The sequence below is a fragment of the Vidua macroura genome, chromosome 13 (genome assembly GCF_024509145.1).
Source record: "Vidua macroura isolate BioBank_ID:100142 chromosome 13, ASM2450914v1, whole genome shotgun sequence".
Classification (NCBI taxonomy): Eukaryota; Metazoa; Chordata; class Aves; order Passeriformes; family Viduidae; genus Vidua; species Vidua macroura.
The window spans coordinates 21,463,365-21,476,354 of record NC_071583.1 but is presented as its reverse complement, the minus strand read 5'-3'; the positions used below and the strand labels follow the sequence as shown (position 1 = coordinate 21,476,354).

The 12,990-nt window shown below is 39.4% G+C and overlaps 1 protein-coding gene across 3 annotated transcripts in view; it reads left to right on the top strand.

The window, feature by feature from the left end:
- The window catches only part of FGD3 (FYVE, RhoGEF and PH domain containing 3), a 94,933-nt gene that overhangs the window by 74,839 nt on the left and 7,104 nt on the right, over positions 1-12,990 (top strand). For all 3 annotated transcript variants that reach the window (XM_053988957.1, XM_053988959.1, XM_053988958.1), the window contains 4 exons: positions 4,225-4,287; positions 8,681-8,803; positions 11,079-11,231; positions 12,753-12,893. In XM_053988957.1, the coding sequence (XP_053844932.1) occupies positions 4,225-4,287; positions 8,681-8,803; positions 11,079-11,231; positions 12,753-12,893 (480 nt within the window). The remainder of the gene's footprint in view (positions 1-4,224; positions 4,288-8,680; positions 8,804-11,078; positions 11,232-12,752; positions 12,894-12,990) is intronic.

Here is a 12,990-nt window from a genome sequence, read left to right as displayed (position 1 = left end):
ATTTTATTGTTTCTCTACAGTAAGGCATCACTCTGTGTTTGCTAGGAATTTCGTTTTAAAAGTATTCACATCAGGACCGTATCTCTCCATTCAACTTGAAAATGATGGTGATAACCTTAGCCACAGGCATTTGCTACAAACTAAAGAGGAATGGGGCCTGAGAGAGCAAAATATTTAGGAATATCATGAAGTGCTGCCTATGACTTCATGACTTCAGACGTGGTAGATCTTGGAGCAGAGGGAGAGAAAGTCCAGCTGCAGAGATTGAACTTCGGGAGCTTTTTATCTTCCCCATCCCCTGCCTCCTAAATCGTTTGTTTGAGTTTTTTTGTTTTGGTACCTAACCATTTTTGACATCTCTCATTGGAGATTCAGGACTGATTTGGTGACTCAGTAATCTGGATTTTTTATCTGCCTGATTTCCATGGGGCCTCAGGAGAGATGTTGGATATGCCTTTCATTCCCATATAATCAGATTGACAGTGAAGATCTTCTGAACACTCCACAGAGTCTAGAATCCTGCTACTGATAGCTGCCAGCAATGAGCCATTTTCTGAATCTGGCGTAGTTTACTTATCCTGAACTATTCATCAGCTAAAAATACTTGGGAAAAAAATAGAAAATAGTCAATTCATGTCTATATTTTACAGTTAACTTATGACTGCAATCAGAGCCAGGATGCTCTGATGGAAAAAAATCTAATAAGCAAACTAATAAGCACACTTCTTTCTATGTAATTAAAATGTAGCATCTGGTCAAGTTCATTATTATTATCTTGCTTTGTAAATTCAATTTGATTTTGCTTCTGTGTTCATGGTGTAGCCTCATATTTATACTCTACTCTTCATAAAAGCCAGCAGAGCAGGAGTCTGGTTTATCCCTGGCTGTGATATTAATGCAATCTGTACTGTAATTTCTTTAATGCCAGAATACTAACCTGCATTTTTAGGAGATTATCGTCTCTAGATAATCAGCTTTGGAACTGATGTGACAGCTAAATGTGACAGAAATTGTTATCAGTTAAAATGAGCTGAAAGTATTTCTGTATGGAAAACTGGACAAATACCGAGAACATTCTAACTGCAATACACTGCACTAGGTAGTAGTCACCAGACATATAATCTATGGAATACTGGGCAGCAACTTTAGAGGAAAAAGTGGCCCTTTTTTTCTCTCATGAGTCAAGAATCCAACAGGGAATTCCTGTCTGGATCTGTAACAGCTACTAGAAATTAGCCTGTACAACAAGAGTCAAATTGGTTTTTTTCCCATCCTGGCCATACATTTTCTCTGTTACAGTGCTTAGGACTGGTTGCAGTTCATGACCAGTGCACGCAACTCTGACCATGTTTGTGTTTCCCTGCTGACTCACATGAGCTCATACCAGCATTTTGGGTTGGTGTCAGCCTGAAATCTGCCTACAGAAGATCTGTGGTTTTTAGGGGTGGAGAGATCTGAAATTTGACCTACTCTTAAGATTATGCCTATGCAGGTCTTCAGCATTTAATGAACTCTTACCTGTCAGGAGAGGAATATCCAGTGTCATTGCCAATCAGTGCCAAGCCAGGTAATGGTAGCAGTAGTAATTTTAGAAAGTGTTTTTAGAAAGCTTTCAGGTTCTTTTGTGGTTTAGTTCCTCAATTTTCACCTGCAGCATTTCCAGGCTATGTGAAAGGTGTTTTTAAAACCATCTAAAAATGTTCCCAAGGAAAAGGACCTCTTTCACCGCTGCTTCATCTCAGAAGAGTTGGAGGCTCCTGGTGTGGTGACAGACCCAGTTTGTGCAGTCTTGGAAGGCTGGCAAGGAAAAGTGCTGCAGAGAGCTGAGCTCTGTGGAAGTAACATCCCTAGGATTTGAGATTGAGAATGCTTCTATTAGTTAAATCATGAATGTTAGATGCTGTTGTTTCTTTCCCCATAGATCTGGGGTGGTTCTGACAAACATCTCAATAACTGTATTGTTACCAGCTCTGAGACACTGTGAGTGGTAATGGTAATGTAACAGGGAGAAGCCCTTTTGAAATATTTTCCAGGTAAGCGTAGAGGGATTTTAGCCCATTGTTCCAAATAAACAAACAGACATGGGGATCTGAATAGGCAACTGGAGGAATTTACTCTTTTCCCTAAATTTGCTGGGGGTTTTCTCAAGCTCTTCTTCAAACCCTCTTTTTCCTCTACATTTTTCTTTTTCCAAGTCCCATCACAGCACACAGATGTCCTTTTACTAGGCAGAGTAAAACCCTGGGTTGATTAGGATTCCAGTGAAAAGAACCCCCTTTGCAGAGGACTGAAGAACAGATGATATGAACACCTCAGGGTTGATGGTTTTTGCAGAGGCAGAAGTAGCTGGTTAGAGCTGAGTAGTGATGCTTCCCTTAATTCAATTGAATTCTCTGAGGAAGTGCTCTAGGGTGTCACAGCCCTGGCCCCAGGGGATTTATTTGCTTCTTTCCTTGTTCCAAAGAGTTGATTGATTGTATTAGAATATAAATAGATCCAACGAGGCATCAGAAGGAATAGCTCTTCAATTTGGCCACTCAAACAGAAATTACACCTTCTTGCTTTAAAATTAAATTAAGCCAGAGTGCCAAAATGCACTGGCCATTTTGATAATTGTTGGGAAGGATGAAAGTTTGACAAGAAAGTCTCACAGATACGTATGCTTGGCAGAAAGATTTTTGAATGTAGAATCTGAAGAAGGAATAGAAATGAAAGCAAGTTTTGATATAGAAGAAAATAATTGCTGCACCAATTTTACTGGATAACTAAGAAGGCAAAGGGTATGTTAGTTAGAAGGGGGTTTTATGGCTTAGAGCAAAGGATAAACCCACCTCAAACAAGATGATGTTTTTACCAAGCAGAAAGATAGCACAGGCAAAAAAGTCTGCTGATGATGCAAGTAGAAAAAAGGTCTCAGAATTTTCCACTGCAAGAAAACTGAAAAACAACTTCTAGCTTAAACTGTAACATACTAACTTCTAGTGATTGGAGAGTAGTAACATGAATATGGTAATGATAGTAGTTATAGGCTATAGGTAAAAGTTAAGGTATAGATTTGTACTTCTGTAAAATGCATCTTAAGATGCTTAGCAAAGAAAAGTATATAATGCATTGTAACCAAAATTAAAGGGTCTTCAGGCTTGTCTGCAGCTGGAGCTGACAGCTGTAGGCACAAGCTCTGTCACCCACAACCGTAGACTGCTGTAACGTCTTGGATACAATAAACTGCATTTTGAAGAGCCGCCTGGAGTCCTGCATCTCTCATTCAGGCTCTTACTGATAATATTGAAATAAGAGATGTTGTCCGATTGGCAAAGGAAGAATGATCTATGGGAATAACAGGATAATTTATCATAAAGAATCTAATCATTTGAAAACCTCGTGTAAACTAGCAAACTCCCTGTAAATTAATTTGCAGATAAGATGGTTTTCCATTCTTTTTAGAATGCAGCCTGTGATTTTGGTAGTCAATGTACAAAGCTTATTTGCCCTTTATATGTATTGAATACTATTGAATATAGATATATATCTATATATATGGCATACATATAGATATATTAATATTATATATGAACTCTATAAAAATATATATAGATATACAAACATCTATGTGTATTTAGTAGATATACACCTCCATAGCTGAATAAATGGAGATGCCATTTTGCATTTATTTCGGGATTGAAATGCATTGTGAAGAAGAGAAACTTAACTGAGTGGTGTTTTAATAGAGTAAATTTTGTTCCTCTCAGAATCAGGTGCCTTCACAGAGCTTCTGCTGGTCTGGCTGGCAGGCTCCAATAGAGAACTGTCCTTCAAACTTTGGCACTGGCTTTCTGCAGCATGTGAGGGACAGGCACAGGTTGTCAATTCAGTGCCATCTGTTAAATCATCTGCATCAGAGCCCACCCCATATTTGAGGGTGGCTGAGCACATGTGCAGTATGTGCACCTGGGGTAGTGGAAGGTGTCCCTGCTCATGACAGGGGGCTGGAACAAGATGAGCTTCAAGGTCCCTTTCAATTCAGACCGTTCTATGATTCTGTGATCTGATTTTATGAATTAAAGTGTGCTTACAAGCAAAGAGTTGAGGGGCTGAAAGCAAACTTTTTCTTTTCTCTTCCCCCCACCCTCCGTTGTTTTTTTGTTTTGTTTTCTTTTCAGTGTTTAATATATTTGAGGAAGAATGTCCATGTTGAAACTGTTCTGTCATTCTCTTTCTCCTCAGATAGCCAGCACCAGCTCGGTCGAATCAATGGCAGGAGCAGATGGTGGTGGTGCATTAGGAGGGGTGAGTAATTTGAAGCTAATACTTTAGTCAGAGTAGTGTTGGGAGGTGGGTTATGTTTCTTTTATAGCAGGAAAAAATAATCATACTTCAATACAGGTTTTATAGGGTTTATATCCTGCTGTCTGTGGCCTCAACTGTGCTGTCATTAGTTTCCTGGCTAAGTTATACCCACAGCTAGTTGCCATTTGCAGCATGAGAAAATTTGAATCCTGCTCAGATGTGTCACAAAAACCAGGAAATAAACTCTCCAACCAATTTGCTGGGTTAGAAAGTCGACATTACTTCATTAACAGTGCTGGATGCATGGAGGTTTCTCCTCAAAGCATGAATAGACTTAAAGCAATATAACTCCTTTGGTAGTGGATATTTGCTGCACACTCATCCTTTAGTTCCTTTAGTTTGTAGCACTGGGTTTGGAGTGGGGGAGATTTGTGGGGGCGTTTTTTGTTTGTTTGTTGTTTAGTGGGGATTTTTGGTGGTTTTTTTTTTCGTTCTTGTTTTTGTTTGGTTTTGTGTGCAGGTATTTAAATCATGATAGGAAGCTACACTGGTTGAAGGGAGAAGGGCAAAAAGATACCAGGAAACCTATCTGATTAATGCTGTTGCATTGTGTAACTCAGGATTTCATCTCCAGAACCACATTTTGAGTAACACTTCTTCCACAGTATGCTTTCCATGTTTTTGCTATTGTAGAGGAAGACATGATAGTACTTTCATATGTCTCTGGCCTGTAAAACATTGGCTGCCACAAAAGCAAAATATACTTTCAAAGGTACTATTCATTTTGCTCAGTAAAACGGCTATGACGGGTGCTGAGTCAAACTGATGGTTTGAGTCCTTAATAAGGTCTATTTTTTTATCACTCATCTCTCTCTTCTAGATTAAAAGATTTTCAGGACATGCCTAGGGTTAGTTGAATTTACTGAAAATTAGCCTCAACAAGAACAACCACCAAAAATGCCCTTACATGTAGAGATTTGTTGTAGGATGTTATGTATTAGCATGATGATTTTAGGAAAAAAGGAGCCATTTAGCAGCACCTCCAGACCTCTGGACAAGCCTGGAACCTTCTGGTAGAGAGCACAGTGTCAATGCAAAGCTGTTAAACAAGACAGCAACCTGACCTATAAAAAAACGAAGTTATAGGTGTTTGTGATTAGTATGCTCCTTGCTAGTTATTTTTTGTCCTCACTTAATATTTTCACTTAACAATTTTTACATTATTTACAGTCAGCTTTGTGATTAGTGTTTTGTGCCTTGAGTTAAAGATGCTGTGTTTAGTGGGCTACTTAAAAAAAAAAAAAGATGTTTTATAGTATTAAAAAAACCCAGGCCTACATAAAAATTTTTGTTGGTTTTAAGTATATACATTTTATTTGTAATTAAATAAAAAACTTGTATCTTTTTGGTTGATTACAAATTGTTGTGTCAGTGATTTGCATATGATAGCATATCTTGATATGTTAAGTAATTTTCCTTAAATCATGAATTTAAAGAAAAATATAATTCCTGACATAGAAAAAAAAAATTGAGTTGATCAAAAAGACAAAGTTAAAAATAGATCAAATTGTGTAGCATTGATTCTAGGCTCTAATTTTGCTAAAAATGGATAATATCAACAGAATAATGAATAACAGTTGCAGTTTCAGAAAATATGTATTTTTAGTGCTGACATCCCTTTAGTACAGCTCAGTGAGAGCACAAGCAATACATTGTGTGCTCTACAGCGTCACGTGCAAACCACTTGGTGGTAGTGGTGGCCAGCACACTGGGAGCTCCTTCCTGTGCTATCCCAGCCTGCCTGAGAGGTTTCTGGGATTTTCTTCAGCGTTCACATTCACGTTTGCATAACTAGACAATGAAGTCCTAGTGCAGGAAGGATCATCTGCTTGTCTACAGTATCATGGTACCTCAATTCAGTCTTGCTGCTCAGACCTCTGTATGCAGGAGGAAATATGAGCCTGTGGAAAATGTCTTACACATAGTCTTGCCAGTATAATGTTGCCATGTAGAGAAACAAACAAAAAGATTACAAAGTAAAAAATCTGCTATATAATTTTAAATGATTTTTCATTTACAGCAAGCATTTCCGAAGCACTTGCTGGTTGCAACCCCATTGTGGGTTGCTCCAGATAGTTATAAATGGAATATATAATTTATACAATTTATTTATATAATTTATATAAATATTTCCATTTATATAATTTATAAATGGAAAATACACCTGTAAGAGCATAATGAGAAGGAAAATAATTGAAATTGCTTTGTAGCTCACGTGTCTGCTCATGTTTAGAGTCTTGTCAGACTGTATTTATGAGTTACATGAACAACATTGGGGCTGAATTTCTACCTGCTGGCCCAGACAATGAAATACCTGACACAGAGAAGCTGCGGCTGCCCCTGGATCCCTGGAAGTGTCCAAGGCCAGGTTGGACACTGGGGCTTGGAGCAACCTGGGCTAGCGGAAGGTGTCCCTGCCTGTGGCAGGGTGGGACTGGATGGGCTTTAAGGTCGCCTCCACCCTAAACCATTCTGGGACTGTGTGATTCTCCGACTATATAGCAAGTAATACGTAATGGTAACAGCAGTCTCCTAAGCCCACTGGTTTTCTTGTTGTTCCTACCAGCTTTTTGGTGATTCTCCCCTGCATATCAGAAGCAAATGGAGGCTGCATAGTTAACTACATTCCGATGTCTGCTCACCTAAAAGGCCTGCCACAGGCCTTCATCTTGTCACATAAGTTGTACCTCTTGCTGGGATATATGCTATTTTTCCACCAAAATTTTAAAATTTAAGGAAACTGTAGAGATTTAGAGAGTTAAATGCCGTAGAGTAAAAGCAAATTAGCAGTCAAAACAGCCTAGTCTGAAAGAAGTAGATCCTGGCTCTGAACAGATTTTATGTGAGTGTTTTTTCCTGTCAGACTCAGCAGCTTCAAAACAGAGTTGGGTATATTGAGAAAGATGAGAAATATGGCAATTATTCAAGTTTATTAGAGGGCAGCTCTGTGTTAGCACCTCTTTTAAAAGACATCAGCAGTAAATAAAGTAGCTTGTGTAATAAAGGACACAGTTGCAAAGTGACTTTTAAATTTATTGTAAATTTATTTACGATGAACAATGTGAATTACAATGCATGTCCTTGTTTGCTACAAAAGCCTCTTTGTTCAGATGATGTGTTAAGAGTATGTGGCAAGGTCACCTGAGCCAACACGGGGTGGGATGAGGGCACTGCCAGTGCAGGAAGGTCTTCTCATTTTCACAGGAATGGAAAAGAACTTTTTTAAAATTCTTTTTCAGTGTCAGCAGTTAAATAACATATTGTTGAAAAAGTCTTTCTTCTATAATAGCTCTCTGGAATTTGCCAAGTAATAAAGACTTTTTTGTTTTTATTATCTTTTCTGCAGCTACAATAGCAATGTTTCAAACTCTTCTGTTCTCACTGACAGAGTTGAGAAATACTGTGAAATATTGCTAGCATTCATCAAACACTTAAAGGCATCTTTATGCAGCATGTTGTAATTTGTGATCTGCACGTTGGCATGTTAATCATAGAATCATGGAATGGTTTGAGATGAAAGGGACCCTAAAAGATCATCTCATTCCAACTCCCACCCCAAGAGACACTTTCCACTGGACCAGATTGCTCAGAGCTGAATCCAATCTGGCCTTAAACACCTCCAGGCACGGGATGTCCAATTTATACTAGATCCAGTAATGCTATTAAATTTATCAAGAAATTGTGCAATAGGGTTTGCTGAGTGACTTTGGGTATTGGCTTGGATTTAGAGGCTAACCTTGCGTGGCCACCTAGACAGCAGGTCCCAGATAGTGTAGGTCCCTGTTGTAGGTGTCCCTGCCTCCCTAAGGAGCCATATGCTTCATCTTGGGCTGGGAGGGAGACTAAGAAAACTCCTAAATAAAGCATTTGAAGTTGGGTGGTGCAAAGTCCACTCCTAGCACCATCCACTTCTTCAGTCAAGCCATTTTCCCCCAGATCTTCACATATCCTTCCCACCAAGGGAGGGAAGTTTACAGCGCACTCACAAAGTCAATGTGTGCCTTAAAAAAGAAAGAGGTGAGTGCTGGAAGGGAAGTTTTCTTGAGACGCCCACCTTGGCCATTCCTCCACCTCTTCACTGACAGACAGGGAGAGGGGATTACTCTGTGGCGGTAAGGAGATGAGTGGGCAGAGAGGGGCCAAGACCACATTATGTCCCCCTGAGACCCCTGATGGTTGAGCCAGCCCTCCAGCTGAGGCAAGCAGCGGAGTCATGCAAATTCTTTCCTAAAATGGTGTGAACCCCAAAGAAGATCTTTGCCAGTAGAACTCTATGAACAATTTTGCCATTTTTTATTATTTTTTAATCACATACTTGTACTTTTAATTTCAGAGTGATTCCTCCAAGAAATCTTCCAAATCCAAGCGAGACAAAGAGAAACAGTCTTGTAAGAGCTGCAGCGAGAGCTTCAACTCCATCACAAAGAGGCGGCACCATTGTAAGCAGTGTGGGGCAGTAAGTATCCTAGCATGCTCAGCTCTTGAGTTTCTTCTGCAGAGGCCATTGAAGACAATTTTTAATTTTATCAGTGCAGGGACTAAAAGACATTCTGGTTCATGGCAAGTCATTGACAGAGCAGGTTTTTCCACTTGCTTTACTCTCTGAATATTGGGAGGAAAACAGCAAAACTGGTGCAAGGGTCCCAGTTTGTGCTGGTTTAAAGGCAAATTCAGTGCCTCAGTGAATAGAAAGAAAGGTGGTGCTTTTCCTGGGGGTGGGTGTGTATCTGGGGAGGGGGTTGTAGTTTGTTTCCAGAAGCAATGGCCTTAAGACAAGCCTCACTTCACCCAGACAGCAGCTATTCTAAAATGAACAGCTGAACATGCAATATTAAAGATGGTATTAAGCTATTACAGAACATCCAAAGGAGGACAATGAAGATGGTGAAGTGGAGCCATGTGAGGAGCAGTTGAGGTCACTTCTCTTTAGCCTGGAGAAGAGGAGACTGAGGGGAGATTCACTGGGTCAACAACTTTCTCTGAGGGAAGAGGAGGGGCAGACTCTTATCTCTTTCTGTGATCTCTTTCTAGAACCCAAGGGAAAGGCCTGAAGTTGTGTCAGGGGAGGTTTAGAGTGGATGTTAGAAAGAGGTTCTTCCCCCAGAGAGTGGTCAGGCTCTTGAACAGGCTTCCCAGGGAAGCAGTCACAGCACCAAATCTGCCAGAGCTCCAGGAGAGTTTGCACAACACTCTCAGGCACAGAGTGTGATTCTTGGGGATGCCCTCTGCAGGGCCAGGAGCTGGACTTGGTGATCTTTGTGGGTCCCTTCCCACTCAGCATACTCTGTGATTCTGCGTTTCTTTCCCTAAATAAATGTTGTGCAAAAGTGTTTTCCTCCTGCTTGAAAAAACAAAGAAAATCCATCCCAGAGAGGCAAGTCTGGGTTACTGAAGGCCTTTAGCCACCGCCCCTAGAGCCATTTATTGATGGCTAAATTCCCTTTATTTTTGTTGTAAATCATAACCATGGCCAAGATGAGATGGATTTCTGCAAAATTATTTGAAACCTCATTCAGTGTTGCTAATGTAACTAAGAGTAATGTTATTTAAATAATGTTAGTCATTTGAAGTAGAGATAATTTTCAGCTGCTGAGAGATCTAAATGTATAGTTAAGAAGTTTAAAGAAACCTCAGTTTCAGCAACTAAAATTAAATTGCTGTGGAGGAGGCATTTCTACCTTAGACTTGGGATTTTCAACCTTCTGGGTTTGTTTTTATTAAATAATAAAATACATTTCTGGGGGTTTAAAATATCCCATTGGAAAGTCAGTGTTACTAAAGAAATTAAATAATGGCTTTCTCCCAGGAACAGAGAGATAACAAGAATTACAAATTTAATAATTTATTGTTAAACCATTGTTTGTTGTGCAATGCCTTGTGGTGTGGCAATAGCATTTGAATTAAAGAAGTTCATTTTTCTCAAGGAAAGACTATCATATTGCTAAAAATGCTGTCTTGCTTTTGTTTGGGTAACACTCCCTGAATTAAGGCAGTCCTCTTAAAATAGCAATTAAGTCTTACAGTGAACCGTGTAACAACATATGTGTGTGCTGTGGGTTTTTGGTTATTGTACAGAAATTCAGAATGGATGTCCATCAGGCTGACACCCTGGGGACAGTTTCTCTCCCTGCAGGAGGTGTATTAGAGACAAATTTTTAGCATGAAAACAAGTTTTGGAGCTGAAGATCCAGCATTGTTTCCAAGCACTGGTTCCTCGGGCCCAATGTGCCACTGCACGCTCTTGGCAGCTGAGGCAGACAAATAATTTTTAATGGATAGTATATTGGATTATGTTCTTAAAATAGTTGGTACTTCCCGGAGAACTGAGTAATCCACAATGTCCTTGACTGATGAGGAATGTCAGCCACTTTCACTCTGAAAATCAGTCCTTCTTAGACCATTAAAAAGCACTAATTGCTTCATCAACTTAAGGTCTTTTTGACTTATAAAAGCTTATAAGAAAAGCAAACTTGCATGATGTTAGTCATACAGTATTTCCCCAAAGACATAAGTTTTCTTTAATTTGGTATTTTGCTATATGGCATGGGATCACAAGCACATTAATTATTAATGGAGGTAGATATACTGAATATTTTATTGGTCTCTCTATCTTACATTTACATTATCTGTCACAGAATTTTGCTTTAGTAACAACCATTCTGCAAGTCAATTTCTTTCATAAAGGGTTGTGTTTTAAACATGACTAATTAAACACCATCTGTCTGTTACAGGTGATCTGTGCAAAATGCTCTGAGTTTAAGCCACTTGCAGATAACAGCCGCCATAATCGAGTGTGTAAAGAGTGTTTCCTGCAGCTCCCAGCAAGCCCCTGCAGCCCTGGGGTGGAAGCAGTTGGGGAACAGAAGAAAAGACTAGCTGCAGAGGTACAGTCTTTGGCTAAGAAACTTTGTGAGACTCTCTCTTTTTTTATGTGTATTTATTAAAAACTATCAAATTTGTTTTCTGCCCCAACATGGTAGGATGCTGATCACACAGGGATGCATACAGGTTTGGAAGCTAAGCTTCAGTTTCCAAACTTACAAAAAAGAAGGAAAATCTTCTGACATCTTTTTATTATGGTGTATTTCCAATCTTGAGCTGTGCACAGTAACTATTCAAAAAATAGGATCTGTTTTTTCACTTTTAATTCCATGTAGCAACTCTGTTGCTTGGGGGCTTTGTCAGCTTTGTACCTAAACACAACCAAGATCTCAGCAATAGAGTGGAGTAAAGCCGCAGGTTCCCCTTGGCCTGAGTTGCCAGGTCTGCAGAGCACAAAAGTAGTTCTGGATCTGGAACCTGACGCCATCAAAACCTTCAGATATGGTATCAGATATTGCCCTCTGTGGCAGGGGGTTAGAATGAGATGGTCTTTACAGTTCCCTCTGACCGCAACCATTCTGTGATTCTGTGATACATGCTCCAGCTGCGACTACAGATGATGAGCTCTTTGTGGGTGCTAATACAATCTGTGATATCTCATGACAAATTTTGCAGCGCTGTTTCAGTAGGAAAAGTTGCAGGTGCAAACCTGCACCTACACAGGGAAGAGAGAGCCCTGTTAATCTGAAAAGCCAAGAGGCAAACCAGTGAAATGGGACCCATGGCTTTACTTCCGAAAGCAGATTACAACAAAAAACTGTAAAAGCCCAAGGAAAAGTGTCATTTTTCCCTCCTCTACTCAGGCTGCTAGTTTTTTCGTTAAATCTTCAAAGGATAAGGTAAAATGCAAGAAAGCCAGTGTAGAGAAAGAAAAGATCAGAGTCAGGCTTTTTCTTTCCCTTCTACTTATATTAAACTTTCTTAACAAGCTTAGTAGCAGCTGAAGAGACTGCCATTTAACAAATGTTATTAGCAGCTGCCAGAAATCTTCAGAAGGCTTCTGTGCAAATCCTAATGCACACAGGAATTTTGATTTTCTTTGCTTCTATCAGAGCAAAACAATTTCTTCCAATTTTTTTTTGCACTCTGATTTGGCTCCACCATGCACAAGAGGTTCTGCTAATAAACCCTTTGCATTAATTTGAAGTCATCTCCCAGCCTACTTTGCTAAGCAAGAAATGAGGTGCATCATCTTAATTACCATTTTCAATTTACTAGGTGGAAGTTGAATTTAGCTTCATGTCCGCTGGGAATGGTGGTTCAGCCTCTGCCTCTGTTACATAGAATTATGTTATTTCTTAATTAATATTAGTATATAATAATTATAAGTATATAATAATTTATTGATTATGATTAGTATATAATAATTATTAATTTCTTATTTGGTTATGGCCTACCCAACATTTGCCCTCAAGTATTATTTGACTCTGCACCATTTGAGTATTTTATATTTAATTCTAAGTATTTTGCATACTTAAACATAAATGGAAACAGCTCTGTTTTATTTTTTTCCCTTCATCCAGAAGCAAGGCATCCTTGTGGCTGAAAACAGCCTCTTCAGCAGCTACCTCCAGTTCCTTGAAAAAGGGAAGACTTGGTACAAAATGTGGGTGACCATCCCTAAGAGTGAACCTCTTGTTCTGTATCTGCAAGGAAGCAGCCAGGTAAGATGGCATTCATGAGGACTAATACACTGAAAAAGAAAAGCGTAAATTTAAATATGTCGAGCTGAGAAATGGGTCAAAGGATTTGGCTTGGTTT